The sequence below is a fragment of the Equus caballus genome, chromosome 1 (assembly GCF_041296265.1).
Source record: "Equus caballus isolate H_3958 breed thoroughbred chromosome 1, TB-T2T, whole genome shotgun sequence".
NCBI lineage: Eukaryota > Metazoa > Chordata > Mammalia > Perissodactyla > Equidae > Equus > Equus caballus.
Genome location: NC_091684.1, coordinates 28,007,836 through 28,035,097, shown reverse-complemented (window position 1 = coordinate 28,035,097; position 27,262 = coordinate 28,007,836). Strand labels below are relative to the sequence as shown.

The following is a 27,262-nucleotide window of genomic DNA, read 5'->3' as shown; positions in this document are numbered from 1 at the left end:
AAATAATATACATATTCACTGATTATGAGATTTTCAGATCATGTCTGCTTGGCTTAAGGATATGTTTCAGCTGCCTCACATGCCTTGGATTGGGAAAGCCAATATTGGTGTTTGAAAGATGCATTTAATATTTTAAAAGATCTTTCTGAAATTGAGATGCATCCTTTAATCAAGGTGTACGTTTAATGTAGTGTTTTCTTTTTTGTCTCTATGCTGGTGATAAGTTGATGGTGCCTTAGAATTGAGAAAGAATATTAATTAATAAGCGTTACCATTCATTGATCACCCAGTGGATCATAGGCACTGTCTTTGCTGGTGACCAACATTATCTCTCACAGTCATAACAATTCTATGTGGCAGCATTTATTCTGAGCCTGGTCTAGAGATGAGGATACTGAGGCTTAGAAAAGCTATGACCATACAGCTGGTAATGGCTAATAAGTGGCAATGCTGGAGTTCAAATCCAGGACTGTTCGACTTCAGAGCATGTGTTCTTCCCTGTGGGTTGTATCTTTTGATATTTATTGTATTTAAAATGAAGCCTGAGAAGTTTAAAACTTTACTTACTAACTAATTTTTTAAAGACAATAATAAATCCATTATAGCTTAACATAAATAGCATTTTTATTAAGAAAACTATTTTCCAAAACAAAAATAGTAAGAAGAGTGTCATTGTTTACCTTTTTGCATGTCTCTTTTTTGTTTTTTTGCTGAGGAAGATTCACCCTGAGCTAACATCTGCTGCCAATCTTCCTCTTTTTATGTGTGAGCCACCACCACAGCATGGCCACTGAAAGATGAGTGGTGTAGGTCCATGTCCAGGAACTGGGGCTGGGCCACCAAAGCAGACTGCGCTGAACTTAACCACTAGGCCACCAGGGCTCACCCTGCATATCTCTTTTATTATCTGGCTAAATGGAAGGCAGCTGGGTCCTCTTACCTTCTTCTGCATTCAATCTGTGCAGTATACTGTTTTAGTTGAAGTATGTGAAGGAAATCTGGCCATACCCTGATATGTATTTGGAAAAGGGAAGGGTGTTTTAATAGCCTTTTTGGACAGTTGTGGATATTCTCCTTTGAGACTATACCAAAAGTAGACAAGTGGTAGTTTCTTAAAGGTTAGTTGCAACGTAGAATCTGAAACTATATCAGTGGACTTTTGATGCACTGTTACATTAAAATTGTTTGGTCTGAAATCTTCCTTACAGAATAATTCTGAATAATATATGTAGATACTCCCCCACTCCAGGAAGTAGGGCTTAATTCTTACCCTGCACCCCTCCCTGGGGTTGGGCTGGACGTAGTGACTTGCTTCCAAAGAACAGAATTAGAGAAAGGGGAAAGTTAGAAACTTTACAGTGGAGAAGCTTGGGGACCACCACCTTCACCAAGTGGGAGGGTGAACATCACCAGTGACGTCATGTAAGCCCTGATATGATGTAACTAGAAAACCCATAACCCCAGTGTAATCATGAGAAAAACATCAGACAAATCCTAATCGGGGGGCATTCTGTAGGATACCTGACTAGTACTCCTTGATTGTCAAGGTCATGAAAACAAGGAAAGACAGAGAAACTGTCACAGACCAGAGGAGACTGGGGAGTGTGGTACTCTGGATCGGATACTTGAACAGACAGGGGACAGTAATGGGAACACTGGTGAAACCCAAACATGGTCTGGAATTTACTGAGTAGTACTGTGTCAACGTCAATTTCTTAGTTTTGATAAGTATATCATGGTAGTGTAAAATGTTAACAATGGGGGAAACTGAGTGAAGAGTATAGAGGAACTCTCCATACTGTCTCTGCAACTTTTCTGGAAATCTAAAATTACTGCAAAATAAAAGGTTTACTTTAAAAAATCCCTTGTTATGTCTTGCACTCTGAATAGACAGCTGACGTGTGCATGATTTGCTAACATCATCATTAGGGAAAATATTGGTTCCCTAAGTTATGCAGATCTTTGAAATGTTAACACATTTCATTATTCAATATTTTAAAAAATCATATTTGTTAATATCACTACCTATCACATCAGAAAAGTCTTTATTGAGAAGCTCTCAAGCTCACAGTGATAGATGCAAGTTTCCCACAATTCTGATTTTCCCTTAAATGCTCAAATTTTATCATTGGCAGCAAATGCTGCTGTTGTTTTCCTTAATGTAACAGGCTCACTTTGTTCATTTTCAAGAAAATATCTGCCCAATATGCAAGTCTGAATAACCGTAGTTTGTTTGGAAGCCAATCTTTCAAGTAAAAATGATGTCAGTGAAAACAGTGACTGGTGCAACTTGCAACTCAAATGACTGCCAAGTGCTTTTCCTCAGGACAACTATCCGACTTCAGAAGGCAACAGGAGTGTTTCACGCTACTTCCCGTTTTGTCACATAGACTATTAGAAGCCGGGGATTCGGGGGCAAGATTTTATGAAATTAACAACTTGTACTGCTTCATCAAGGGTATTCTTAAGAGAAACTGACGTTTTTCCCTCTTACTGCGTGTGGTGGTGGAGAACACAGTGACTGCTAGTACGGTGTGCTCCCACTGCCTTGATTTGTGCTGGGGCCGCTCTGCACCAGTGGTTCAAATACCAACACGATGAAAAAGGCCAGGAACATGTTAGTATTCTAATGAAAATGATTTGACCTTGGCAGCCTCCCGTAAGGGTCTTGGCCATCCCCGTGGTTCCATGGACCACACTTTGGGAACTGCTCTCCTAAAGTAAAGTAGCAGTTGCTAAAAGGTCACAGAGGAAGAGCTGCCATTCCTGAGGACCAAATCCATTAGGAAGCAAACAGTGATGTGGTGCACAACAGTGTGTGTGGAAGTTGACATTCTTCTGGCTTAACTGGGCTCGTTTTGATGCCTCACAAAGTTTTTCCATTTGTTTGTGGCATTTTCATACCACTTTTAAATGCTGAAATGCAAACTTTGGTAATATGGTATCTGTGTTTGCTGCTGTTTTTACCGTAATCATCTATAAGGCTTCATTCAGGAAATTCCAAAAATTACGTCTTCAACTTTGTTTTCTTTTCTTTGCAGGTAAATCTCACCTGGCCATCGTGCAGCGAGTAAACAACGAGGGCGAGGGGGACCCGTTTTATGAAGTTCTGGGCATTGTCACGTTGGAAGACGTGATCGAAGAGATCATCAAATCTGAGATTCTAGATGAAACAGATTTATACAGTGAGTAGCATCGTCTGAGTGTAATTTCCCCAAACGTTTGCTTTTCTCGTCATGTTGTTTGAGCGTCATCTGACACCTCTCCAGTTGTTTGCCTCTATTTCTAATTATGCGCCATGTGTGCACAACCTATCAGTGTATTCCAGTCCCTTCGTTGGGGGCAAAGGAAGAGGCAGGTCTTGTAATGTCAAGTGGCAGTGATTGTTTGAAAAGCCAGCTGCTTCTAACCATTGATCTGGGCATTACTTGCCCTGAACAGAAAACTCTATTCTTGGTTTTTTGTTTTTTTAAAGATTGGCACCTGAGCTAATAACTGTTGCCAATCTTCTTCTTTTTTTTTTTCTGCTTTTTCTCTCCAACTCCCCCCAGTACATAGTTGCATATTTTAGTTGTGGGTCCTTCTAGTCGTGGCATGTGGGATGCTGCCTCAGCATGGCCTGATGAGCAGTGCTGTGTCCGTGCCCAGGATCCAAACCGGTGAAACCCTGGGTCACCGAAGTGGAGCACTCGAAGTTAACACTCAGCCACAGGACTGGCCCCTCATTCTTGGTTTTTACGTTTATTTTACATGTGGAAGAAGAATTGTTCTTTACTAAAGTTTCATTTTACACAACTAGGTAAATTGTTTTCAGATAAATTTCTTTTTCTACTTAAGGTCATTAATTCAAGTACTTAAAAAGTGAGGGAGATATGTTAAATTGATGGATAGCAACTGTTTAAATTTCCTTGTTACAGAACTGATGGGCCAGGGTAGAGGCGAGGTTCGTGAGTATAGTTCTGCTGGGGCGGTGATGGCAACGTAGGGGTATAGGAGGCAGTACAGGGTGGGGTACACAATAAGAATCTGTTTTTCCCTTTCTCTGCTTCTCTGTCTTCTTTTTGGGGGGATGGGTCGAGGGGGTGGGGAGTATCCCCACCTGTTTGCCCGAGGGTAGGCCTGATCCTGGGCTGAGCGTGGAACCTGAATCTTATCTCATTACTGTACACAACTGGATCATTGGACTGTGGAACTTAAACCTTCCTCAGCCTCACTTTCACCAAAGTCAGACTCTGTCAAGAGTTTAAAAATCCCAGAGATGGCTAAAGGCCTGAGACGTTTGGGGCTCTTAATGGTGGGATAGAGAAAGAGCGTCTGGGCTCTGTTTGGCTTTTATTTTATTTATTTGTTTTTTTAAACATTAGTTCTTTTAATTTTTATAAATTAATTAATTAATTAAATTCTTTTTTTTTTTTTTGAGGAATATTAGCCCTGAGCTAACATCTGCTGCCAATCCTCTTCTTTTTGCTGAGGAAGACTGGCCCTGAGCTAATATCCCCGCCCATCTTCCTCTATTTTATATGTGGGATGCCTGCCACAGCATCCCTTGATAAACTTGATAAATGGTGTGTAGGTCCACACCCGGGATCCGAACTGGTGAACCCGGGGCCACTGACGCAGAGTGCGCGAACTTAACCACTGCTCCCCCAGGCCAGCCCTTCAGTTAACTTTTAAACCTCCATTAGACTGAATTCCTACAGAAGCATTGCCTACCATGACATACTCATATAAAATGCTGAACTCGTGGTTTCGGGTATATTCTTGGTCTAGACTGGAGATCAGGGATGATGACTGCCTTTGCCATTAGAAAGTTATTTTACAATTTTGTGTTGATTTTTACTGTCTTGATTCTCAAAAGAATTTGAGACAGAAGAAAATTATAAGTTATAATTGCCTTCTCCCCAGAACAAGCGTAGTAATCACTCTGTTTTGCCCTAGGCGTGAAATGGTGATACAGAGACCCATGGTTCTCGGGAAAGGAGCAAGGGACTGGGGTCTGCGCTTTAACCTAGTTTTTTTTTTTTTTTTTGATCGTTTCTTTGTCGTGGAAAGAGGAAGGGAGAGAGAGAATCCTCATCATATCAGTGCAGCAGTCATGGCACAGTCCAAAGTAAGTAACAACAGGCAACCTGATTAAAGGTTTTGCATTAGACACCTCCTCGATCAGGGTTTGCAAACTACGGCGCCCGAGTGCCTGCCGCTGCCGCTTTTTGTACGGCCCACAAGCTAGGAATGTTTTTCTTTTACATTTTTTAATTGTTGGGGAAAAAATCAAAGGGATAGTTATTTTGTGACAAACAAAAATGATACAAAATTCAAACTGCACGTGCAGAATAAAGCTTTGTTGGAACACTGCCAGCTACTTTGTTTACATCTCACTGCTTTTGCTAAACAGCAGAGTTGAGTAGTTGCCACACAGACCGTGTGGCCTGCAGACCCTGAAATATTTGCCGTCCAGCCTTTTGTGGAGGAACTTTGCTGACCTCTATCACTTTCTTCATATTTGCTTGACCTAGAGGATCTCGCTGTCTGGGGTAGAGCTGAAGCTACCAGATACTATTATTAAAATATTGTTCTATGAAAGCATTCTCGTTTGTTTCTTAAGAAGTTTGTGTGTGTGTTTTCGCTGGGCAGAGGCTAGGAGCCTCTTAAAGGCAGGGGCGTGCTTGCCTGTTCTTTGTAGCACGGAGATTGTGCTTTGCTGCAGTGTGGTGACATTGAGTAGCAGGAGACTGCGCGCTCCAGGCCACGTGCTCGGCTGCTATGTGGTTCTATAGGATCCACGGGGATTCCGTCCAAGGCTGCCCAATCGTGTACTTTACAAGGGTTCTAACGATCTCAGGGAGCATGTTTATAGTTGCTACTAATCAGGTTGCCTGTTAGCACTTTCTTCGGATTGTGTCATGGCTGCTGCACTCATTTGACGAGGACTCCCTCTCCCTTCCTCTTTCCATGCGGTGTCTGCACACAGACTGCCCACAATCTGGAGAGAGAGTCTAGCCTTGCCAATAGATTTTTCATTTTCATTCAAAAAGAGCCCCGATCTAATGGAATGCATTTCCTTCCTTTTTTCTTTTCTCGTTCTTCCCTCAGCTGATAACAGAACGAAAAAGAAAGTGGCCCATCGTGAAAGAAAGCAAGATTTTTCTGCCTTTAAGCAGACAGACAGCGAGATGAAGGTTAAAATATCACCACAGCTTCTCTTGGCCATGCACCGTTTCCTAGCAACAGGCAAGTGCAGCTTATCACCGTTTGAAATCTCTACCAACCCTGGAGCGTGTTTCTCACCCACCGCTGACTGGGGCGGGCGGGGGTGGAGGCTGGGAAATGGGGTGATAAGTAATGCCACTTTTGTGTTTTGTTTTTTGTTTTTTTTTTGTTTTGTTTGTTTTGTTTTGTTTTTTTCTTTTTAAATTCTCTCCTCTCCTGTGTTCAGTGTCGGCATGAACCCTCTGAGACATTTACCAGGGGTGGACCAGTAACTTAAAATTGGTCTGAAAGGTAAGGATGAATGTTAGTGCCACACTGCATGTGAACGGTAGGCCAGGTCATCTGCTTCCAGCTCAGGCCAGGGGCGAGCCAGCTGGTGGAGTAGGCTGACAGTGTGAACCAGACGCCACCTCATTGCGTGGTAGACAGCTGAGTAATTCTCTCTTCAGCTTGCCTTGGACGAACAATTGGACATCAGTGGTAACACAGGTGCTATGATTTGCAAAGAAGACAAATACATTTTCAAAATTAAATCTATCTTTTGTGGTTTTAACAAAATCAGAAATTCTAAGAACTTTGACATGGATTTCTTGATGGCCTCTTCAAATCAGATTGTTAACTCGGGCCCATTCGAGGAGGCAAGTGTTCACATTATTAAAACCACCAACCCGGCCGGCACTGACTGCTCCAGAGAGCTCAAGGTTGAATGGACTTAGGAGACGGACCGCTCCTTCTCACATCCCCACGTGGCTCTCTAGGTGAAGGGTGAGCTCTGCTGGCCGGGGGACGTGTGAGAAAATCCGAAAGTACCCAGTGGCCTGTAGAAGACGTCTGTGTCCAAGAAGGGCAGCCAGTGCCTTTCAGCTGCATGCAGTGTACTCAATATTTTGAAAAGAAGGCTAACAGCAGCCCTGTGATGGAATGTTATGCATTCTTTAAGATCATGTTTTCAGATATATGGAAATGCTCACAATATAATATTTCTGACATGGGAAAAGACTCATAATTTAATATAAAGTGAGAAAAAACAGGGTATATAACTGTGTGTACAGTAAGATTATAGTTGTTTTTGTGTGTACACACATGTATACACAGGCACACTTGCCCAGGCAAGGTACTGGAAAGAAATGCTCACCAGTTACTCAGAATGGTTATGAGTGGTTGGTTTATAGGTAATTTTAATTTTCCTCTTTATCTTTTTCTGTATTTTCCAAAATTTCTGCAATGTATTATCTTATTTTGTTATAACAAAAAAGTCACAGAAGCTAATACAGAATTTATAATTTTCATATATAACATAATTTAAAAAATTTTAAATCTATAAATAATATCTTTAACTTATTATTCTTTTTCTAATTCTGATAATAGTCTTCATCATTTAAGAACCACAATTTAAAACGCAATGTTATCCTAATCTGCCTCTGAGATGCCATGAAGTCCAGTGTCTGTATAGCACCCTTCAATCAGTAATTTTGGGTTTTGTTATTTTAAATAAAATCGATATCTTTATAAATACAGATCAACATTACTTTTTTTTTGATTGGCAAGTTGGAGTGCATGTTGATGTGTGCACGTGCCTTGTTTTTATTCCGAATCTCTGCCATCCTTGTTCCCAGACTTTCGCAGGTAGTTGAGTGGGAGAATGAGGTGTGGGGCACCGCGTCTGTGCACCTGGTACTAACGCACACCTAGATGCTTCCTGACCTTCGCTTCTTCCTCTGGCTGTTGTGGGACAGCCAGACTATTGTGGCCTGCTGAAGGGCGTCCTGGCAGTCAAGGAGCCTGCTTCTGGTTGATTTTCCTTTGTTATCAGTCAGAAAATTAGAGTATTTTTATGAGAACTGAAACAAACGACAGGTGGAAAAGGAAAAATTTAAAGGAAACAAATATGAGAATTCAGCATTTTCTAATTTTTCCCAGGTAATCCGCCCCCAGTGGATCACCAAACGGAAGTCTCGTTATCCACATTGTATCACTTTGACTCCAAGTATTCTTGTTATCTAAACACCTTAATCACTAGTGTAATTTTTTCCATCCATTTGAAGTGTAATATCAAGTTGTGTTTATATCTATAGAAGTAGAAGCATTTAGCCCATCCCAGATGTCAGAGAAGATCCTTCTAAGGCTGCTAAAGCACCCCAATGTCATCCAGGAACTGAAGTATGATGAGAAGAACAAGAAAGCCCCAGAATACTACCTCTACCAGCGAAACAAACCTGTAGACTACTTCGTTCTCATTTTGCAGGTCAGAAGAATTATTCAATAGTTGTTTGATCTCATTGATCCCCATCCTTCCGGTTCTGAGGAGAGCTGGTGTAGGCGAATGTGTGTCGAGGTTTGCAGACTTAACTTCCGGGGTAGCTTTATACGCGGGAGAATTTCATCTCCCTGTTTTCATATCTGTAAAATAATTCCAGTATAAAGCAATGTCATTAGTTACTTTAATTTCCGCTACCGAAGGGCACTTTAGTGATTGCTGAGGCACTGAGTCAAATGAAGAATGGTGAATTCCATTGTTATATTTTTCCTCAAAGAGTTTGGGGAATGACCTGTAGATGTCCATATCTTGGCTGGGCATTTGAAATTTGAGTGTGTTGACTCCCTTGGGTCTTCTTTTCATTGCCTTTTCTTTTTGTACCCCTCATTAGGACTTGGTCTTATACAGCTTCCTAGAGATATCTTACTATCTCTTCCCTTCACACCATCAAAATAATCCATTTATTGTTTTCTTTTTGTATTCCTTTACTAACCAGACTCTATTTTGCAGAGGAACTGATGTGATAACCACAGCCTCTCCTGGCAATGGGAATTGAATTCCTTCTCAGTATAACATCATCCAATGTATAAGGTTGGAAGGTCAATCCATTCCGGACCCCTTTGAGGGGCCTTGGTGCTTGAGTTGACGGGAGGCCCGTGTTGTGTCAGAGTTCCACTTAGAAGAGCACTGTCCTTGGCTTGGAGATCAAGATGAACATTCCAATGAATAAAGTGCTAGTTTTATTGACTTCTTGTACCTCTTTATTGAAGAACTACTTTGATAGGAAATCTGAGTTCATTTCAATACAAGAATACTAGCCCCTTAAGCGTTCTCATCTTTCTTGGTTGCTTCCTAGATATGAATTGGAGGTATCATTATAAGAAAGAGTATAATTAGTACTTCGTAGGCCCTATAATTTACATGAGTCCAGTAAGGTTCCAATTATCTAAATGAATTAAGAAATTTCTTTTTATTTGAAAGTAATTCTTAATGGATGTCTAGATGTCAGAAACTCTGGAAAATGTTGTGTTCAGGCCCCGCGTTTGGACAGTATTGTGGCGTCTGGAAGCAGAAGTGAGGAGCTGTGGAAAAATCCATGGATTAACCTGTTACATGCTGCTTTCATACAGTTGTTCCTGGAAACTTCTGTTGGCAGGTTCCTAATTCAGTATCCTGATTCTTCTAATCTTAGCCTCATTCAACCCCGAATTGTGTTTTTCTCTTTCTGTGGAGATAGACAAGCTTGAATCTTGGAAGGGTTTTATTTACTGCCCTGTACATTCCTATAGGGAATGGGTTTTATTTACTGCCCTGTACATTCCTATAGGGAGTGGGTTTTATTTACTGCCCTGTACATTCCTGTAGGGAATGGGTTTTATTTACTGCCCTGTACATTCCTGTAGGGAATGGGTTTTATTTACTGCCCTGAGAGCATAAAACATTCATGTTCCTCATAAAAGCTAGATGTGAATATTCCTTAACCCTAGAGAAACTTTGAGTTACATTAACGATGGTTATTTAAAAGAACTTTGAGGATTGACATCATGAATTTCAGTAGTAATATTAGAAACTATGTGGCTTTTGTCACTTTTTTATGTAGCATTTATAAAGTTGTGATTCAGTAATCCTCTATTGGTATATAAGAAAGCTATTTCTGGGTCTGGCCCCGTGGCCTAGTGGTTAAGTTCAGCATGATCCACTTCGGTGGCCTGGGTTCAGTTCCTGGGCACGGACCTCCACGGTTTGTTGGCAGCCAGGCTGTGGCGGTGACCCACATACAAAATAGAGGAAGATTGGCAACAGATGTTAGCTCAGGGTGAATCTTCCTTAGCAAAAACAAACCAAAAAAAAGAGAGCCATTTCTGGCTGGTGTACCTAAAAATAGATATTATGAAAGAGGCACTTGATAATCCCTATCCATTTATAAGTCTTTAAAATAGAGATTTTCGATAAGGCATTTGTGTATGTGTACTTGTATTTGAATACCTATGTCATGTTAATATTTATATAAATGTGACAAGTTTTCTGAGTTGTTGAACTGATGATGTCATGGGGGTTTTATAAATAGTGTACATGCTGGATTAAAAGGACTTTATGGAGGTGTTTAAACTAGAGAGTTTGGTGCAAATCATGTTGTTGCAGGCCAGCCAGTTACCTGAGATACCCAGAGTATAAAGAATGAAGTACCATAAAACCTTGTCAACCCAGTGTAGCTATCATTACTTACAAAGCATATTCCACTCTAAAATGTCGCTAATCCAATATTGGAAATTCACGCCAGGTTATTGAGCTTGTTCCACTGCAGTTCCAGAGCATTAAATCAGAAGAAAGCAGCAAGATCTGCCTTCCGTTCCTGGCCCCAGTGCCCAGGGGCCGCCCTCCTCTGCAGACGCCAGGGAAAGCTCTTTTGCTAAGTTGTTGGTGTTTGCAGTATAGTTAGAAATAGAAATACATCATTTTGAGTTTAAACCAGAGATGAATAAAGTTTAATTTATTCAAAACCATCCTGTAAGTAAGATTAATTAAAGGAGTGCTCTTTAAGTTACTAGGCACGCACCTCCCAGTACATATGTATCAAAAGACTACAACTTAAGGTGGTATCTGAAAAAGTAGATTTTTAAACTAAAATGTGCTGAGGGATCAATATGCTCAGTGATACAAGCACAATAAATAGTGAAAGAAATCTTCATTGGCTCTACATGCCTTAAATAACTCAATAAAATACATAAAAGTAGAAATAGTTAGGAATGTAATTTTGGTGGAAATTTTCCCCACTATCGTAAAAGAACAAGCATACCAAAAAACAAAAAGGTTAGAGTTTTAAATTGCATAATGAACAAAATTAACAGAAACTTGGAGAAAATGAAATATAAAGCCAGGGAAATACACTTTGTAAAATGTTTTATGTGACTCTTTCATAAAAATTGATCCTTTATTATGTCACATGTAAATTCTGGTAAATTTAGAAAGATGGAAATTTCATAAAACCACTTGCATAGACCGTAATGAAATAAAGTTAGACATAAAAATGCATAATTGAGAACTCCTAAACCATTTAAAAATTGTGATCACTTCTCTTACAAAGGTTTGTATGTAAGGTGAAGCACAGAGTGTACAACACGCTCTCATTTGTATAAAGGAAAAAGCTGTTTTTTCTCACACACATGCACGTGTATATGAAGGATCTCTGCAAAGTTATTCAAGGAACTGGGGACAGTGGCTGCCTCTAAGGAGGACACTTGGAGGACTGCAGAGAGGGTGGAAGGGAGACTTATTTCTCCCTCTGAATTTGAATTTCTTACTATATGCATGTACTACCTATTTAAATGAATAATCGTTAAAAATATTATTAGTGGCAAACTAAAAACCCTAAATAGCAACTAAATTAGGAAGAAAATGTATAGACTATCATAGAAGACTATTGTTAAATATTGTAAGCATTGTATATGGAGTATGTCAAAGTTTTAAGAAATTGCATTCATCTACGTACTTAAACAAGAAAAAAATCTATAATTATCTAGAAAAAGAGCAAAGCAGCCAACTATAAAGAAGAACAAATTACATAATAAAGATTGTCATGAAATTTTTATTTAGTTATTTATTTTTGGTGAGGAAGATTGGCCCTGAGCTAACATCTGTGCCGCCGCCTTCTATTTTGTATGTGGGATACAGCCACAGCATGGCTTGGTGAGTGGTGTGTAGGTCTGTGCCCAGGATCCAAACCAGCGAACCCTGGGCCACTGAAGCGGAGCATGTAAACTCAACCATTACACCACTGGGCCAGCCCCATATGAAAATAAATTTTAAAATAAAAAAGACTTACAACCCATAAATAAAATCAATATTTGGTTCTTTTAAAAGATTAGCTAAATCAGTATTCAATTGGCGTAATTAATGTGGTAAAAGAGAAAAAAAACGAGAAGTGCTCCCCTCCCTTTACAAAAGCACCTAGAATCAAAGGAATTACTTGAAAAAAATTGGAACTTTAAAGAACTCAATTTCTATATTACACAAATAGAACAGGATGGTATGGTAGTCAAATGCATTCTTTAAGACTAATAGGCTTAATCTAAAGTCTGATAATATTTTGGGTCAGTCTCCCTTGTCAACATCGATGGAAAATTCCTGAATAAAAAGGTAGCAGATAGACAATAACACCCTCAAAGACTTAGTCACTGAGTCTGAGACTGAATTAGGTTTATTTTAGGAATGCAGGGTTGGTTTAATATAAGGACAACAAAACCAAAATATGCCACTTTAATTACGAAAGCGGTAAAGAAAAATATCCTTATGCTCATATCGATGGATATCAGAAAGGCAACTGACAAAATTAAGCATCCATTCTTGATTTTAGAAAACAAACAATATCTTTGTAAAAACCCACAATGAAGAGTGAATCAAAAGGAGAAAGTGGTGTAAAACCGATCAGATCCTGAAGCTGGCAGCCTCCTTTTGGGAATACGTACATACGATCCTTCCTATTTGTGCATCTAAAGAAATCATCGTGTTATAAAGCTATTTATGCAAATATATTTATAGCAAATCTGTTGATTATGAAATAGTAAAAACAGTCCATATGTCTAAGCTAATCAAATTGAGATGATCCTATGAGGAATTATTATATACTATAAAAGAACTGGAAAACATATCCAAAAACATGTCAAGTAAAAAAGATAGTGTGTGCACAGTAATTATGACTATTATAAACCATTTTGCTAATAAAAATAGAGTAATAGATCACTGTGTAGTTTATACAGTTGGTGTTTACTAGTGGAGGATTTGTTGCTCCTTTGGGGAGTAAAATGTCTAAATAAGCAAATAAAAAATAGTAGGATTGCTCTTCCACAGCACATAAGCAGATTACGATTTTAGTAAATATAAAAAACAATAAGAAAAAAAAGGAATGGCTTTTTTTTTTCTTTGCCAATTATAATCAATAGAAAGGAACACATTTCTTTTCTGGTGTTAATTTTTCTTGTGGATTTCATGCCTCACCTTTTTTGTTGTTAACTGCCCCAGCCACTCTTTTCTTTAGGACTTCTGACCTCGGTTTGAAAGGGATTTTTCCCTATGGAGGTGAACTATCAGTTCTTTTGTGGAGGTGGCAGTCCTAAAACTTACACAGCCCTTGACAACCCTGAATGCCATTTCACCTGCTAATTAAGCGAGGAATCTAAACCTTCTCTACCAAACCTTCTCATGGATTTTTGAGTTGCAGGGTCTGTGTGTCCAGTGAAGAAAGGATCCTCCATCTTAAGTCAAGAACAGATAACACACCCATTTTAAAGAAAAAAGACTACTTGGACACCCAGTGTTGACCCTGTTTTTTAATGCTACTTAAATATGTATCAATATAAAACTAGGCATAAGCTCCTTTTGCTTAGAACTCTTATAGACAGCTGTAAACCAAAACAAATGTGCAATTGACATTAAATTCTAAATGTGTAAATGACATTGTTTGGCTGATGGCAGAGCCGCTGGTCCCAGCACTGTAGCAGGGAGTTCTGGCGCCTTCAGCTCACCTGGGGCTCCGAGTGCCCAGTGATGACTGAGTCCTCTGGCCTCTGCTCAGTTTCAGCTGCTTTCAATGTTTGTACAGCGCATTGAGCTGTTATTTGGCTCCCACTGACTGTGACTGAATTATTTATATGTCTAGTCCTCCTCTGTTCTTTTCTCTCTAGCTCACTGCTTCTCCCACTTGAATGTGCATAGGAATCATTTGGGAATCTTGTTAAAATGCAGACTATGATTCAGTAGGTCTGGGGTGGCGTCTGAAGTGCTGCGTTTCTAACAAGCTCCCAGGATCGAGTAGCAGGGCTTACCATGGCGATTCAAGTAGCAACTTCTTGGCCATGTGGCGGCGGACACAAGGCAAATGCTGGCACTGACATCTGGTGGCAGTACTTGGTTAGAAGGTGGTCAACCAGATGGTCCAAAATATGTGTAAATTAGTTTTTGACCCCATCAAAAAATTTTTGAAAATCTTAACATTTGTGAAACAAACTTGCAGTGTCCCAAGACTACATTTGCAGACTCCAGACTGAAAAATATTGCTAGAGAATGTTTCAGTGCCAGAGTCCCCCGAGGTGGTAAACAGACATCTTTGGGTCACGCTTCCCCTCTTACTGGGCCTGCTGGGCAGTGCTGGTGAACACAAGCTGGCATTCGCACCCCTGGCATTTAATTACCTCCTTTCGGGTGTCAAGCCCTACTGCATACTTTGTGATGGTGATTTAAAAAAACAAAAACAAACACAAAAACTCAGCTCAGGAGTGAGCAGGAGACCCAGCAGATGCTCGGGGTGCGTTACCTGAGGAAGTCGCCATGAGTCCAGGGCATCCGTTGATGACTCGGTGTGGTTTGCGCTGACTTGGATAGCATAGGCTTCCACCTTGAGGCCAGCTACAGCGCGAGACTGGTTAGTGCTTTGTGGATGCTTAGAAACTTTGAGAAGAATTATCCAATACCTTCTTCCAATGACCTTCTTCTTCTGTGATGGTAACTTTACTTGGGAAGCCAACTTCGCTCGGAACACTGAGGCCTTCTTCTGTGGTCAGTGTACCAACAGGAAGGCCCAGCCCACTTTGGGAGTCCATGACGTCCTGTCCCGATTTTCTTTTTCTTTTTTTTTTTTTAAAGATTTTATTTTTTCCTTTTTCTCCCCAAAGCCCCCCGGTACATAGTTGTGTATTCTTCGCTGTGGGTTCTTCCAGTTGTGGCATGTGGGACGCTGCCTCAGCGTGGTCTGATGAGCAGTGCCATGTCCGCGCCCAGGATTCGAACTAACAAAACACTGGGCCGCCTGTAGTGGAGCGCGCGAACTTAACCACTCGGCCACGGGGCCAGCCCCCGTCCCGATTTTCTTGGTGACATGCTAGAGTAGAGTAAATTTACAAATGTCGCAAAAAAACAAATGTTGATATGTAGCACCTTCCTTATATGGAAAAAGCCGTCGTCTAAGAAGACACCTGATTGATTTTGAGCCAGGCAAGCCCTTTCTTCATGGGGATGGCCCTAATTTTGTATACTGGTAGGTTTATTTGAAAATGGTCACTTTTGGAGCCATTGACACACACAAATGAATAAAAGTTGTGTTTCCTGGCTGTTGCTAAAACTCGCCTGCCGGCGAAGCTTCACTCCCATGGAGAGGGATGCGGGAGGGGCAGCTTGACCTGCTGGAATTGTAGAATCGTAGGGTGTTAGATGAGAAGAACCACGGGGATCCTTTTCTAGTACTGTGGCAGCTTTATAAATGAGGTAAAATCAGTCTAGCGCAGTGCCTCTGAGTGCTGATACTTGACAACGTTTTCACCCGTTTGAGGCAAAATGAGAAAAAGACAGTTGCAGTGAGTTTTTCGTAAAAAACTATGTATTCAGTTTAAAGACCTGTCTGTTGTTCGGATATTACATATTATCCATATGTTGGGGCTTAAAATGTCTGGTCTTTCCTGAAAGGCTAACAGTAGATAGCTGTGTTTTTAAGAAACATATTTATTTTATGAAATAAAAACTTGGCAACCCTCTCTCTGTCCCCAGGATTGAGGATGGAGATGCGTTTCACTAGTTCTTGGAATCCAAGCATCTAGGAACCCCCGACCTAGCCTGTCTGCCTCATAGCCTCATGAGGCAGAATCCGGAAGGAAGATAGCTGCTCCTCCCCTGCCGGGGGCCTTGTCCAGAGGAGAGATCAACCGAAGTGGCCGCGGTCTGGAGCTCTGAATCTTTGTGCAGCTGTCCTTGTTCACAGACTCACAGCCGCTGTGACTTTGGGGGAGTCTCTTGACAGGCCAGGGTGCACAGAGGCTCCAGAGCCAGCACCGTTGTTCACAAACAGAGCCTTAAAGCAGTGATTCCCAGACTTGGCTGCCTGCTAGAGTCACCTGGAGAACTTTTTAAAATCCTAATGCCCAGGTTGCACCCCATACCAGCTAAATCAGAATGCCTGGGAGCGAGAGCCGAACATCAGTACTTTTTTTAAAATCCCCAGGTGTTTCCAGTGCACAGCAGAGGCTGGGAACCTCTGCCTTTGAGTTGACTAGGCCGAGGTTTCCGAACATGAGTCATGAGTACTGCCCAGGAGCAGTCCTGTCCTAGAGGTAGACCGGTGTTATTCACAGCCTTGGTTTGGGACTGACGGTTGCCCTGCTGGTACTGACAGTTGATCACAAAAGAACTGTGAACTGACACCTATTTGCAGGGACATAGAACACAAATGGCTCTGTAACTTGTGAAGCAAATGATCCAGGTCAACTGGAGATCCATAGAGATGAAAGTCATTAAGAGTCTCTGTTGCATTTGATTCCTCTTCAGATTTTCTGCGTAGAAGTTCAAGTTACAAGATAGTCCTGTGGCCACTTTTGAGCTTACAGCTACAGAGACAGACATTTTCAAATAGTATATACGCACATATTAACTATCTGATACAAAATCAAGCATTAGTCAAGGAAGAAATGGATAAGTGACTGAGAAGATATTCACCGTCAGGCACTCTCTCTCTCTTTTTTTTTTTTTTTGAAGATTTTATTTTTCCTTCTTCTTCCAAAATCCCCCCAGTACATAGTTGTATATTTTAGTTGTGTGTCCTTCTAGTTGTGGCATGTGGGACGCCACTTCAGTATGGCCCGATGGGTGGTGCTAGGTCCGTGCCCAGGATCTGAACCAGCAAAACCCTGGACCGCCGAATCGGAGCACGGGAACTTAACCACTTGACCACAGGGCCAGCCCAGGCACTCTCATTCTTATTGCTCGCCATCTCTGAATATTGTGTGCCTACCCATCATCCTCTTCCCTCCTCTCCTAAGGGAAGAGAGGCCTCCTCTGAGGCCTCCGCTGCCCTGTATCCATTCTCTCCTGCCAGCTTTTGGCTGTGGCTCCCTCAGTTACCACCTCTTCCACATTGACTTTCCTGCCTCAGAGCTTTCATGTGTGCCCCAGATTCCTGATCCGAGTCAGCCTTCATCTGACCCCAAGGCTGCCCTCCTCACCCTGATGCCGGTTCTCTCCTTGTAGACCTCATGCCTGCGCTTTCTCCTGCCTGTTCTGCCTTCCCCTCCAATTTCTTCAGGAAAATACTCCTGAAGGCCACCAGTGACTCCCTCCTCAGTGACGATGCTCTCTGGCCATCCCTCTGTTCGTGAGGTTCTCCCCTCCCTGGCTTCTCTGCTGACACAGTGCTCTGGTTCTTCTGCTCCCGTCTCTTTCTTCCTTCGGTCCCACGCTGGTCTCCGTCTTCCCTCCACTCTCCATCGCGGGCGGCAGTTCGGTGCTTTTCTCTTTCCACTGACTCTCTCATCCGCTCGCAGATCTCCGTCTCCAGTTCTGACCTTTCTCTTGACCTGCATTCTTCCATTTCAGCCTTTTTGATGGACTCTTCAAAAGGCCTTGTTCTTAAAGGAAGTTTGTCCTCTCCTTCCAGCCCCTTCCCAACTTTTCCGTCTCCATAGCTGGTGTCTCTGTCCTTCGGGTCACTCACAGCAAACTTTTGTTGTGATTATTGACTCCCCTTCTCTCCCTTACACTTCTTTCTCCCTCATTATTTCACCAACTTATGATGATTCCTTATCCATAGCTTCTCTCCTAGCAATCTTTGTCCACTCCTTTGGTTACGACCCTAGAGTGAGTCTAGACCTTATCTTTCTGAAACCGTGATCTTCAGCTCAAGAACCTGACCTCGTTGGCCTGTTGTCGTTCAAGGAGCTCCGTGGTCTAACCTGCTCGCCACACTGCTTTTCCAAACCCGCCTCCCGCTTCTTCCCTGTGCAAACCCGTGAGCCTGCAGTCTGCTGCCACCCACCTCAGACCCTCCTTCACACCGTTCCCTTCTCTTGGCTCAGTCAAATGCTTCTCCTCCTCAGATTTTCCTTCCTGTGTAAAATTTGTCTTTACACAAGAACAGGAAGTAATATTTTCCTCTGAGTTCTCTACATTCTTATTGTCCTTTTCGTCGCGTAGATCTTTTGCGTCCTGCCTTGTATCTTTGATTGTCATGTGCTCTCCCCTACCTGCTGGATTGTGCCCCTGGAGGTGAAGGACAGTCTTCTCACAGGGCTGCACAGCATCCACACCCACGTGGGACCCTGCATCCCCGGGGTTGTCAGAACCTGTTTGTTTGCAGGTTGATCTTATATCATGGGTGGAGTTTTTAGTTCCTTTCATATAGCAGGAGAATTGGTTGGGGTTTGGTAAAATCAATATTTCCATTGAGTGAAGGAAAACCTAAAAGACAACAGTTAGTTTTCTGCAGAGGTGATTTGAGAAAAGTCTTCCATAATTGGGAATTTCGTATAGAATGATATAGGGAGTGATCAAAATAATAGAGTTTGCATTAGTGGGTGGCATAGTGTAGCATATTCGTTAAGAGCGTGTTCTTGGGTTACTTACTCTTTCTGTGCCCTACTCTCCTGATTCATAGGAGGCGGATAGTTGTGTGCGCTTCATAGAGTTGTGAGCGTTAAGTGAATTAATAAAGCGCTGTGAATTGTCAGCACAGTTCCTCTTCAATAAATGGTAGCTTAATTTTTGTTTACCCACTGTAAAGGATGTACCTCAAGGTAACGTCTCCCTGGAGAGGCGGTTACAGGTAGTATGAACAAGAGCCCTTCTGACTCTTGGTTTGGAAATCCAGAAGTGCAACTCACTTAGCAGAGTTTTTCAATAGCCCAGAAAAAAATGCATATTGAGCACCTACCATGAAGGGATTGTGGTGGATTCGAAGTGTATAGGGCTGGATAAGGCATAGTTAGTCTGTCCCAGGGGAACTGATAAAAGAATGAAGGAGAAATTGTGTACAAGTCAGAAAAAGGGAAGAAAAGGGAAAACCTTAGAGGGATTTTTGTCCTGATGGGAGGAAACTTTCTCAAGGTGCTTTTCCAAGACAGTGAGGAGAAAGTCCCATTGTTGCAGTGCCTGTGGGGGGTCTGGACACCCGGGGATTGACCTGCAAGGTGTCTGCCCCATTGGTCAGGACACCGTGCTAGTGAGACAAGAGTGCGTTCTGTCCCTGGGAACCAGCTCAGTCCTCTCTGGTCCATGGCCACAGACCATGTTGACCTTTGACTCTGCTCCAGCTCGGGCTCCCGCGGGGCAGCTTGTGTGACCTTCCCTGGGCGTCTTCTCAGTGTTTGCCCCACTGAGGGAGCTAGAGCACCGTTTTTTTATTACTCGGAGGACTTTTGATTATTACTGGGAAGAATCCATGAACTAAAGATGTTGGGAAAATATTAAGTGAGCTCACAGAAATTAAACATCACCCTTTTACTGTCATCTCTGTGTCTCCAGCCAAATCCAGTTTTCGTATCTAAGATGAGTTAACCCTCTCCTCTGTCTCCTGTCTAAGTGGGAAAGATTATCTGAGGCTTTCTTTCCTTGGGGTTGTTGGGAAAGGAATTTAGACAAAAAGCTGGGGAAGGACCAAATCTTGCATAGTGTATGCAAATAGATTCATGTAATTGGACTGAAAATGTTCCCCTTTTCTTTTCACAGGGGAAAGTGGAAGTAGAAGCTGGGAAAGAAGGTATGAAGTTTGAAGCCAGTGCTTTTTCATACTATGGTGTAATGGCCCTGACAGCCTCTCCAGGTGAGTCTCCTTCTCAGCCTCTTAGGGCAGGGCTATGTTTTAGAAACAATGCCCTTCTACTGTCATCTTTCTCTCTGTACCTGCCAGCTAACCCTATTTATTTACTTTTTGGACTTTTTATTGAAGTATATCCTGTATACAAAAAAAAATGCGCAAATCCTAAGTATGTAGCTCCATGAATTTTCACAAACTGAACACTCCTGTGTAAACCAGCACCCAGATCAAGAGACAAAACATCCCCACCCCATAGCACCACCCCCCGTCCCCTTTTTAGTCACTTCCCCCCAAAAGTAACCACTATCTTGACTTCTAAGCGTAGGCTAGTTTTGCCTATTTTTGAACTTTTATATAAATGGAATTATACGGGATGTGTTAAATCGAGCCTGGCTTCTTTCGCCCAGTGTTGTCCTTGTCATGTCCGTCTGTATTGTTGTGTGTGCTTGTCCTTTGTCTTCTCGTTGCTGTATGGTGTTCCATCATGTGCATATACAGCAATGCACTTATTCTTTTCATTGCTGATGGACACTGGGGTCGTTTCCTGTTTGGGGCTACTATGCGTTGTGCAGCTGTGAACAAACACGCTTGTACGTGTCTTTTGGTGAATGTGTGTGCGTTTCTCTTGGGTATGTATGTAGGAATGGAATTGTGGGGCCACACGGCATGGTCTCTTCAGCTTTAGTAGCTACTGCCCAACGGTTCTCCCGGGTGGCTGTTCCTGCCTGTGCTAACGACGGTTCCATTTGCCCCACATCCACCACTTGATATTGTTGAGTCTTTTAAGTGTTTACTATCTGGAGGTTTTTTAATTTGCATTTTCCTGAGGATGAATGAGGTTTTCAACATATATGTTTATTGCCTATAACCAGCTCGTATCCAGAGAGCTGGCCAGTTGAGTCAGTCAGCTAAGGGTGGGTGTGCTGTGGGGTATTGACGAGGTGCTCTGAGGAAGGTGCCAGCGAGTGGTGTCTGTCCTGGGGGGAACGTGGACACAGACACCTGGCTCGCCTCTGGGGTGGGACTTGAATGGTCCTCTTTGCATCGCTGGCTTTGCAGTGTGCGTGCGCATGTGCTGGCCGCCTTACCCAGGCTGGGACAGGGCGAGCAGGTACACGGAGGTGCTGGAGTGCCACCTTGTGGCCAGAACACCAAATGACATGCTGTGCTAGGAAAACTACAAACCTCAAACTTAAAAATAACCCATCCTAAAAGAAAGCTGTCATTTCTGAAAACCAGTCCCAAAAGGGGAGAGAATGGTCCTCTTCTACTGCACCACACAAGGTCTCAGGAGCCCAAGGATGTTACAGTGAGAAAGCCAGGGAAATGTCAAGAGTTCTCTGCCATTTCTAACCCTCCCCTGCCAGATGCACCTTCTTCACTATCCTGGTGCAGCCTTTTTAGGCACATGGGCCAGCGTCCCCATCGTCACTTGCTGACTAACACCCAGGGCGAACCTGGATCTGCCTAACCCCACTTAATTAGTAATGGTCTGCTGTAAACTTGAAGGTGTCTTCTGTTTTCACTGCTAGGGAGGAGACAGGGAGATTCTTAACGAGGCCAAGAAGACCTGGGTCACAGCCTCACTTCCATCATACATGGGTTGCCTGACTTTAAGAAGGGCCCTTGGCTTCCTCATTATTACAGGATATTATAAGGTTACCTGGCGTGATTGTCAGAAGAATAGAATGTGATGACGCTTACACAAGTGCTTTGTAGCCTTTAAAGCACAAGAGGAAATGTTGGTGTAACAGTTAGGTGTTGAGATGGTGACAAGTGTTTGACAACCAACCTCACATTAGCTCTGGGTTAGCAGAGCCAGATTTATAAAGTGGCTTTGAAAAGAAAGCTAGAAGAGTAAGTTGGATGTTTTTATTGATTACTGGTTCTTGAAACCTAAATATTAACCCAGTGCACATTGAACTATGGATTTGCGTAAGAGTAAATCCCATTCGGAAAAGGAATTCAAGAGCCGGCCTTTCATATAAAAAGCCTGTGGGGCTGCAGTGGCCTTACCTAATTTGGAAATGCTAGGAAGGAAAGGAAATTTATTAACAGCATCTTCCTTATTACAAAGCCCAGTAGTTCACTTGATTTACAAATAGGATATGAGATTTTGTTATATTCATTGAGAGATGCAATTAGTACAGTAATCTCAAGACAATATTTCTATCTATTAATGTAGGTTGCCTAGAAAATCCTACAGTAATCATTTATCAAGACCTGCTCAGAAAACCTGGCTGCTGCCCAGTAGGACAGCGTCGATGGGACTTTTCAGTCAGGTGGAGCCGCAGCTCCCCATCTGAGTGGGCAGTGACGAGGATGACTTTGGTGTGCATTCCCAGGAAATCCGTGTGTGACGTTCTTTATTTACTTCTCTATTTTGAAATTTCAAAGTATTCCAAAGCAATTGAAAGCATCAGCTCAGAATTACAATCAGACTAATTAAGAAGGTAAATGAATTGAATAACGATGTGCTTGCCGCAGGTAGGGACTCCATAGACTGTGCGGTGAGTGAGTATCGGGGTGCTGGCACAGGCCGCTTGGGTCGTGCTCTTGGGGCGGTTGATGAATTGAGCCACCCCTTTTGTGTGGCTTGTCGTGATTTAAGTCCTTAAGGAGAGCATGTTTTGAGCTATAAACCCCAATTGGGTATTAACGGCTTAAGAGATTTCTAGGCTAGTAAAGAAGCACGTGAATGGGATTTCTCCTGATTTCAGCCTCCCTGTGGTCCTCTTCCTGGAAAGCAGTGTGTATTCTCCTTTGTTTACATAATATCATACAGGCTTTTGCATTTCCGGAACCGAATGCTCATATTGGTAGAACGGCTATCCCCTGCCATCCCCAGATTGCAGAGATCTCCTTTCTTGCCTTTTGATATGGTCTCACCCTGTTTTTCTCCATTTTTCAGTTCCTTTGTCCCTGTCTCGTACCTTTGTTGTCAGCAGAACAGAGTTGTTAGCAGCAGGTTCTCCAGGTAATTCTGCATGCTTCCTTTTCGTCATTCTCCTGATTGCCTCCCTTCACCCCACAAAAGCCTGGCTGCCAGGCCTGCTCCCTTTATTTGGTCAAGGCCATTTTCAGTGTTTCTTTGAGCTCTAAAACTCCACGTTTCTATGGCTGAATAGCGAGCTATCCAGGAGAATATCAGCCCACAACAGAGGCGGACGGGTTTGGGAGACTGGAAGGGCATCTTGGAACATGAAAGGATGAAACACGGAAAGGGAGAATGGTTCTGACACGGATCATCAGTGTCCCCTGGTGTCCTCCCCAGGCCCCCGTGCCCTCTGCACTGCTGACCTTGGATTTTCAGGGCAGCAAAGGGGGCTACTTTTGGTTCTTCTCTGACCTCAGCAAAGTCATGGTGTGGAGTTTGCAGAGGCCTCAAGGGCCTCAAATCCTGAGGATGCTCTCCAGAACATAGTCAGCCAAAGGCCCGAAGGACTGTGAACTGTGTCGGTAAATAAGAAAAGAAGCCCATTTGCAGAGGCCCGCACATTCCTGTTTCTTTGGTCCTTTTTCCAGCATCCATGTGAACGGGCTGCGTGTATTTCTGCTCTCTGTCAGGCAGGTGGCCCCACTTCTCCTGTGTCCCTCTCTTTGTTTTGAAATTAGTACCGTGCACATTCCTAACCAGCTGCTGGTCGGTGCTCTGCAGGAGAGTTTGGTCATGCCTGGCTGATACGTCCAGCTGCTGAAAAGAAAGGCAAAGGTTTAATCTTTCTTTAATTAAAGTTGCTGGGCTATCCTGTTTGGTAGCACAACTTTTCTGTGTTTTTGTTCCATACAGCTTATATTTTAAAAATCTGACTGATGAAATCTGCGTTTCATAATCCAATCTCAGCAAAACTCTGAAATGCTAATATTTGGTAAAGGAGGCATTCCTTATCTTAGAAAGAAGCTAATGTTCTCTCAAATCTTTGATCTTAAAAAGTTTGGGGTACTTAGGGGTAAGATATTATTCATAGGGCTATTTGAATCAAACCAGCTGGCAGAGTATACATATATACATTCAGACACATATGTACACACATACATATAGATGCACATAAATATGTATTTATGTATATGTATATATGTTTGTGCTTTTTTCTCCCCATTTTATTTGCTGGCATCTGCTATCTATTTAAAATGTCACAGATGCTAAAGTAGAGTGACTTTTGGATGAAGCTCATGGAAATGTCATTTGCATTTTATTTTTTCTATAGAACTTAGAGATTTCTTAGCTCTTCCTGCTCCATGCCAGCCAGTAATAGGAAAATCCATTTTGTGGGCCCAGGCCTTCAGGGATGGCATTACAATAATATGATACCAAATAAATTCCAAATGGTGCCTTGCGATTCCGAGGGAGGAGGCTGTGAATGTTTCTTTATCATATCTTTCTGACATCCTAGCAAAAAGAAAGGATTCCTAGGTAGGATGAATAAAACGAGACAAAAAGTAGAAAGAAAACAATTCTGAGAAGGCAGAGAAGAATTAAAATTGGAAGCTTTTTTCATAATTATTGTCTTAAAATTCTGACACATAAATTTGGCCACAAAACATGATGTGAGCTGGGGGGTGGCCGCTTAAACTTTATCGTCCCTGGTGTGGTTACTCCTGCGCCTCGCTGCACGGTGATCGTGCTGGGGACCTGTCGAGCTGCAGAAGGCAGGGTCCTGGAGGACGGGGCCCGCTTCCCAGACCGTGGCCATGACGCTGGGCAGTGGGCTCCTGGCAAGGGAGACGGCCCATCTCACGAAAACAGATGATGGTGGGTTGAGAGGAAGCTGTCTGCAGGTCTAGATACCGTGGGAGACCAGAGAGTCCAGCTCGGGCAAAAAGAACAGGAGACTCAGAAGTGCTACGTCAGGGCTCAACTCTGCCTGCTAATTAATGCACAGGGTCCGATCCATAAACAAAGTCCTCTGTAAATGTTTTGTTTTTATAACCTTTAAATTTTAACACACTGAAGGAAACACCCTTTCGAAGGCGTCTGTAGAAATGGTGATGGGATTTGGGGCTGAAGCCCGGGGTACAGTGGGATCCCTTGTTTCAAAGAACTGTTGGCTCTGACAGCGGGGTGAAGTTCTCCCCGGGGTGGGAAGGCTTGGTCGTGAGGGTGGGTGTGGTGGAGCGGGCTGGGATGAAGCGAACAGGAAAGAGTGTCATGTTAATAAGGCTCGTTTATTGCGTGCTCATTGGCTGTCAGAGGCTGTGCTGTATACATAAGCACTGTATACGTTGGTTTGGGATCCTCCTCAGATCCTGTGAGGTAGGTACAATTATTTTCTGCCCTTTATGGAAAGGAATCTGAAGCTTAACAAGGTTGGGTCATCTGATCAGAGTGCTGTTCTGCACAATAGAAAACATCTGATAAATTATTAGTTTGCCTTGTTCTCTTTGAAGATAAGTGGAAGCAACAAGAGGAGCTGCTACTCTGAGTTCTGTTGTGCCTAGTGCTGGACACCATTGGTTCATGACACAAAAATTGTAGAGAAAAATTTAGGAGAAAGTGAACTCGTCATCTGAGTTTCCTTGAATACTTGCCCTGTTTTGTTCTGGGTGTCATAACTGAAGAGGGACGTTCACTGAATGGAATCTCAGATCGGGGTCAGGATGGGGTTGGGGGGGCAACACATGTGAGGTGAAGAACAGTTGAAGTATGTAGCCTGGAGAAAGAGACGTCAGGAGAACAGAACTATCTTCAGACTTTTGAGGCTATTTCAAGTAGCACAGGAATGAAAGTTACTCAGAGCTGCATAGTGGAGGGGAGACTGTCATTGTAAGTTGAGAAGTAAGAGTTTGTTGGGCGTGATGATAGACTTTCCAATAACTGAAGGTTGGGACCAGCCAAGGGCCAGCTCGTCTGTGGGACTATCTGTCAGGGACACATTGCAAAGAGGACTCAACCATCACGTGGGAGAATTGGTCCCCTCCCATCCTGTGACATTATGCAATTCAGGGCCTGTCCAGTATGGGCACCTGGTTAATATTTGTGCATTCGATTTGATTAGAAAAGCAAATCTGGATTTTTTTTTAAATAAAAAAATATTTTAAATAAAATTTGTTAGAAGCTACAGTGAACTTGCCTTTAAGAGCAGCAACACTTAGACTCACCTGAATTTGCTTGGACTTTGTTGTAATGAAAGAGTACTGTCAGTCTCACTGAGCAATCCCCCAGCACCTGAGAGAACTTACCCAAACCTTTCAAGGGTGTGGTGTCTTCTAGGGTTCTTGAAATCCTGAGACATCCTCAGGCTGCCCGACAGGGGGATTTTTTGGGGATCAGAAACAAAGATAATAGGTTTGGCTGGGGGTATGGTATGAGCAGACAGAACTATTTTGATCCCTTTAAGATGTATACTGATTTATGAACGTTCTCAAGAGTCCTTTGCTTTTGCTTCTGGCAGAATAATGAAGCGCCGCCTTCTCATAGCCCAGTGTGTTGTGTCAAGTAGCTTCTGCGTCCTGGGCCTTGCCTCCCCTGGTCTGTGTGTTTCACAGCGCCTGGCGATGCTCCGGACGCAGGTGTACACCACAGGGTTTTACTGTCGGGGCCTTGGGAAAGGTTGTGTCTGTTCATGTGAACAGGGCCAGCAGCTGACTAAAAGGAACCCGTCACTGACGAGAGGCCAGTGAGAGGGCTGTAGGAGGCCCTGCGTGCTGAGCCGTATGGCTGAGACCTCTGGTACACGTTGATGGAGCTTGTCGATTAATAACTACTTTTTCATTATTTGGAAAATAAAGAGCTGACTTGATTGGTTATATCTACCTCACTTAAAAGGTTGTTGGGCTTTTTTCCTCCTTTTCCAGGTGAAAACAAGTCACCTCCTCGCCCATGTGGCTTGAATCACTCAGACTCTCTCAGTCGAAGTGACCGGATTGACGCAATGACACCGACGCTGGGGAGCAGCAATAACCAGCTCAATTCTTCATTCCTCCAAGTCTACGTCCCAGATTACTCAGTGCGAGCCCTTTCTGATCTGCAGTTTGTTAAGGTAAGAGGAGAGAGGGGCTTGGCTGAACCTGGCCGCTAGAGGTCAACTTCCACAGCAAGTCGTTGTTCGGCTCCCCAGCCCCTCCACTGAGCTTTCCCTTGCCACGTGGGGATGTCCTGCCTCCAGTTCCTGTGCCCAGGACTCAGGCTGGGAAAAACATCGATCTGCTTGGCTCTGTGAGATGGGCTGCCAGATCAGATGTCTGCTCTTCAGGGAATGAGAGCTGCAGATGGTGAGAAAAAGAGT

At 42.9% G+C, this 27,262-nt stretch overlaps 1 protein-coding gene across 7 annotated transcripts in view; it reads left to right on the top strand.

Moving 5' to 3' along the window:
• CNNM2 (cyclin and CBS domain divalent metal cation transport mediator 2) overlaps positions 1–27,262 on the top strand; it is a 156,745-nt gene that overhangs the window by 120,879 nt on the left and 8,604 nt on the right. For 2 of the 7 annotated variants that reach the window (XR_011421279.1, XM_023640152.2), the window contains 5 exons: positions 3,042–3,185; positions 6,094–6,231; positions 8,286–8,455; positions 19,949–20,042; positions 26,832–27,016. Coding sequence is in view for 3 of the 7 variants with exons in the window: in XM_023640152.2 (XP_023495920.1) it covers positions 3,042–3,185; positions 6,094–6,231; positions 8,286–8,455; positions 19,949–20,042; positions 26,832–27,016 (731 nt within the window). In the remaining 4 variants the exon portion in view is untranslated. Of the gene's footprint in view, positions 1–3,041; positions 3,186–5,052; positions 5,111–6,093; positions 6,232–6,436; positions 6,502–8,285; positions 8,456–19,948; positions 20,043–22,947; positions 23,014–26,831; positions 27,017–27,262 lie in introns of those variants that run through there. The other 5 variants (XR_011421266.1, XR_011421273.1, XM_023640147.2 and 2 more) reach the window with 5 other exon arrangements.